Source organism: Nicotiana tomentosiformis, chromosome 6 (assembly GCF_000390325.3).
Source record: "Nicotiana tomentosiformis chromosome 6, ASM39032v3, whole genome shotgun sequence".
Taxonomy (NCBI): domain Eukaryota; kingdom Viridiplantae; phylum Streptophyta; class Magnoliopsida; order Solanales; family Solanaceae; genus Nicotiana; species Nicotiana tomentosiformis.
Window position 1 is genome coordinate 61,576,739 of NC_090817.1, and position 5,363 is coordinate 61,582,101.

A 5,363-nucleotide genomic window follows, 5' to 3' on the forward strand; every position below is an offset into this window, starting at 1 on the left:
CTTATTGAGTACATGGGGTCGGTTGTACTCATACTACACTTCTGCACCTTGCATGCAGATGTTGGATGCTGATGTTGATGTGCACGGCGGGAGATGGATTTGAAGATGTACCTGCGTTCCGGTCATAATTGCCTCTTGATCTTGGTAGCTTTAGAATTTTAATCTCTTCCTGTATATTTTAAACAGATGATGTACTTTATTTCATACCAACTTTGTAAATTCTAAATCTTAGAAGCTCATGATTTGTACTACCGGTCCTTGGAAAATGTATTAAGGTTCAGTTATTTTATCATTTATTTATCTCAATAAATCTCATTAAATTGGATAGTTGTTAATTGGCTTACCTAGCGAGTTGTGTTAGGTGCCATCACAGCTAGTTGGATTTTGGATCGTGACACTCATTTATAATATATTTGGTCTTCTATTGTTTCACCTTTACTGCTTCAATTTCATATTGTTATCAATTTGACTCTTAATTTTATATCATAAATTAACTTTTTTAATTTATTTCACCACTAATGCTCTTCTTACAAAAAAATAGTTTATATACCTTTAGAGTTTTGTCAACTTAACAAATAACTACTTATATGATGGATTTTAAAAATATGATTAAATTGAACTCTTTTGCATTAGTTAATTCAAATACTTAATTATTTATTCTCAACATTAAAAAAATAACTTAATTTTTATTATCAAATTCGTAATATTAGCTCATCCCAATTTTTAAATATTAACTATAATTAGAACTTTGTTCAATAAATTTTTTTATTTCAAATAGTTAAAAAATTATTAGTATGTCAATTTTGATTCTTTTTTGTGCTTTCGAAATCATTGTGCATATGACTCCTAGAAAATATTGCTAACGCATAATTTCTAAAGTTCTGAATAACAAGAAAATCTTATAGTTTAATATAGTTTTAAAGCTTTAATATTATCGGACGTCAAATAAGGAAATTCATATAAGGTAAAAAGTTTAACAATTTAAAGTGTTAAATATTAGGATTTTCTACCTAGTTTAATAAGGAAAGATTTAATACACAAAATTTTAGTTGATTTTAAAGTTCTAAAATTTAGGAAAGCAACTTAAAATTACAAATTTCTCTAACGTGAAATTGTTTTATAAATGATAAAAAATGCAAACGATATTTCGCTAAGGACCTTCGTGCTTTTAATATAGTATAGATAGATAAAGATCTCCGGTATATCCGTGGACTGAAGGCTTTTGGCTCTTATCTTGGCCAACATATGTGAATACTTTGTTGGAAAACATATCTTTAAAAATGTTATATTGAAGTGTTCCTAATTTGAGTCAGAAGAAGATAGACAAAGTAATTTCTATCAAAGGCTACTGCTCCTGTAGACAACCAGAAAAATACTAGGCCTACCACCTTGAATGAGCCCCCTGCTAGTGGAATCAAAGAGAAAACTAATACCAAAATCTCAGTCACGCCATCTACCACATTCAACATCCCTCCTCAACCAAAAATTTCTTCTAATTTTGATAAACCAACCCATCGGAATGAAAAACCCCATGAAAACATCCAACCACCACTTTTACATGCTATCAACCAACCTACTATTACCACAACAACCCAAAACACACCACAAGAAAACATGCAGCCTGGAAAAGTACCATCAGCCAATAGAAGAAATGATCAGATGGTGTCAAAACCATCATTTGCAGCAACGGTCCAGGCAAAATTACCCACATTGAACAATGAAGATCCGATAGTGTAGATAAAGCATAGGACTCATTTGGGGAAACCAACAGTTTTCTTCTCTGCATAGGACTATTTCATAAATCTAGCAAAGAAATGTAGACTTACTATCATAGGTAAGTTCTATAGAGGAAAACCTACAATGGAGGAGATAAGAAAAGTTTTTATTAGACAATTTCACCTCACAGGTCAGGTTAAAATTGCTTACTTTGATCCCAAGCATATTTATATTGATTTTTCAAATGAGGTTGATTACAACCACATTTTGTTTAAAGAATATATTGACATTGGAGAGACTCCAATGAAAATATTAAAATGGACTGCTGACTTTAAGCCAGAAGAGGAGACAACAATAGTCCCAGCTTGGATTCTAATTCATCCATAACATAGCACTTGTTCAATTGGCAGATTGTTTCTAGGATGGTTAAAGATGTCGGTGTTGAGGTGGCCCCTGATCAGGTAACATACTCTAGATTCAGAGGAAATATGGCCAAAGTCAAGGTAGAAATTGACTTACTAAAACCAAGGTTAGACCGGATATGGTTGGGGTTCAAAAGACTTGATGGAACCGATGATGGAAAATGGCTTGATATCGAGTATGAAAAAGTGCCGAGCTATTGTTTATATTGTAAGATGCAGGGTCACCTTGAAATTTAGTGCAGAAATAAAGCAAGGGATGAAAGAATCAAAGCGCAAAGGGAGGACTGAACAAAAAGGAAGCAGAGAACAAAATTAATGATGATGATTTCCAAACTGTCAGCAGAAAAAAATGGTCAAAAAACAAGACAAGCACATACCATAACCAACAAAGTAAGGAAGTACCAAAGATCAAAAGTCTCCATAATCCAGCAAAGGGGAACATAGAATCAACAGGAAACCAACAAGTAAAGGAAGTTGAAAAATACAGTGGTAGAGGTATCATTATCAATTAGCCAAATAACAATCAGCAAATTCCAAGGTTGGAGCAAGTTCCAGGAAAAGGAAAAGGGAAAATTAGTGAGGAAACTAGTATGAGTAGAGATCATATCACCGCTCATGATCCAGGAGAAGGCAGCAAATATATGAGTAAGCAAGAAGCTAATAACAAGAAGAAGGTAAGGAAGAGAAAGAAGAAAAACATCAATGGAAACGAGGAGGATGTGAATATTGATGAGGCAGGAGGTAATTTACTACTAACTGGTACAAAGCAAACCAAAGAAGGAGAATGTGATGTTAGTAGGGACGATGCAGAGGAAAAGAATAAGGATCAAGCAACAGAACATGAGAAAATCAAAATAGCCAGTCAAGAAGAAACTAACAACCAAACAAAGACGCAAGTTCACAACACTGAGAATACCTATGAAATTGACCATGAAGAAGTTCAAAATAATTACTTGAAACTTATCAGTGGCACAAGTTTGGAAGAAGAACACAATATTGAGTATGAATATGAGTTAGACCCAGGACAATAATCAGATTCATCATATGTAGAGGAGGATGATTCAGAAGACATGGATTATGCAAGTGATGAATATGCAAGTGTTGACAGTTATGAGAAAGGGGATAAAGATCAAACAGACCATAAGGAGGAACATGATGGAACAACAAGTGATACACAAGCAGATATGTTACTGAACACATTTTGCCCCCAATCACTGGTGGATGTTGCTGTAACATCAGAACTTGACAATATCATCAACAAGGCCCATTTATCTCCTAGAAATAGGGGCAGAGGTAGAGCAAGCAACATAGGAGGCAGACAAACATCAAGAGGAAGGGGTGGTAGACACTCTAATCAACAACCCGTGGGATCATCACAGGGAAAAAACCTCTATGCATAATCTAATGATCAAGTCTCTCTTTTGGAATATTAGGTGCATCAATTCCAATGGTGCTCTTGAGAGACTTCAACAAGTAATCAGATCTCAGAAGCTTCCTTTTATAGCTATCTGTGAACCTTTTCAAAAAGCTGACAAACTAAACAAGTTTAAAGGTTTATTAGGCTACACCAATGCTCATTCAAACAACAACAACCAAATATGGATTTTTTGGGATAAGTCAATTGAGAGTTATGTAGTCGATGAGAATGAACAACATATCACTTACTTTTTTAAGTGGAATGGGGTTACAGCTCTAATTTCATCGATTTATGCAAAATGTGAATCTGATCAAAGGGAAGCTCTATGAGATAGTCTAAGGGATATTGCAGATAACTACTCATTACCTTGGTATATTGCAAGTGACTTTAACTGTATACTTCATCCTAATGAAAATAAGGGTGGTAGGCCGCACAATATGTCCAAGAGTTTGCATTTCGTACAATGTATCATGGACTGTAGACTCCTGGACCCTAGGTATTCTGGCTCTATCTATACTTGGTGCAATGGATGTGTCCTGAAAAGAGAATTTGGAAAAGATTGGATAGGGTTCTAGTCAATCAAGAGTGGATTAATCTCTTTGATTCTACCAGTATTAATCATTTAATTAGGACCGGTTCTGATCACTCGCCACTCTTTATCATGTCAAAGACAACTCAAAAAGAACCTATCAAATATTTTAGATTTCTTGATTTTTGGACTGGTGAAGTTAACTTCAAGAATATGGTGGAACAAGCTTGGGAGGTAGAAGTGCATGGATCTCCAATGTGGAGATTCCATTTAAAACTTAAGCATACATGCAAGAAACTGTCTGAATGGTCTAAGACAAAGATTGGCAAGATATTTGATCAAGTTAAAGAGCTAGAAGGTAAAGTAGCAGACAAAGAGGCCAATTTAGTTGCTGATAACTCAGATATGAACAGACCTGCTCTTAATCAAGCTAATGCACTTTTGATTAGAGCCTATAAGAAGGAGGAATCTTTTTGGAGGCAAAAGTCTGGAGTAAAATGGTTTGTGGAAGGGGAAGTAAATTCAAAAAATTTCCATTCTGTGGTGAATGGAAGGAAGAAAAAGCTTACTATGAAGAAGATGAGAAGGGAGGATGGAAATTCGGTTGAAGGTGATGAGGAAGTTTCCAAGGAAGCTATTTCCTTTTTTCAGAAGCAGTTCACCAGAGAGAATTTTGGCATTGATTTATCTGCTATGAGTGGTATCCCAAAAGACTATTGATGATGCAGATAATGTTACACTGACAACATTGTCAACCATGGAGGAAGTGAAAGAGGTGGTGTTTTCAGTGGATTCACAGAGTGCTCCAAGCCCTGATGAAGTCACTGGGAGGTTCTATCAGTCATGTTGGGAGATCATCAAGGAGGATTTACTTATAATGATTCTTGATTTTTTTGCAAGTTCTGAAATACCAAAGGCACTTACACATACTTGTCTTATTCTCCTACCTAAGGTGGAGTGTCCACAGGCTTTTACATAACTAAGACCTATCAGTCTTAGTAACTTCTCATGCAAGATCATCTCTAAGCTGATGAACCAGAAACTCAGCCTATTAATGCAGAAATTGGTGTCTCCTAATCAAATGATTTTTATCAAAGAAAGATCTATAATAGATAACATTATGATTACACAGGATATGGTCCATAATATCAGGAAGCCAACAGTAGATGAGAATATTGTTATAAAATTGGACATGGATAAAGCTTATGACAGGATGTCTTGTGAGTACTTATGTCAAGTACTTAGACAAATGGGATTTTTAGAATGCTGGATTGATATG

The 5,363-nt window shown here is 35.0% G+C and overlaps 1 protein-coding gene across 1 annotated transcript; it reads left to right on the plus strand.

The window, feature by feature from the left end:
* Nucleotides 1–4,084: 4,084 nt before the first annotated feature.
* LOC138894079 (uncharacterized) lies at nucleotides 4,085–4,804 on the plus strand. The gene has a single exon (XM_070178754.1). The coding sequence runs from the start codon at nucleotides 4,085–4,087 to the stop codon at nucleotides 4,802–4,804; it is 720 nt and encodes a 239-aa protein (XP_070034855.1).
* Nucleotides 4,805–5,363: the final 559 nt, after the last annotated feature.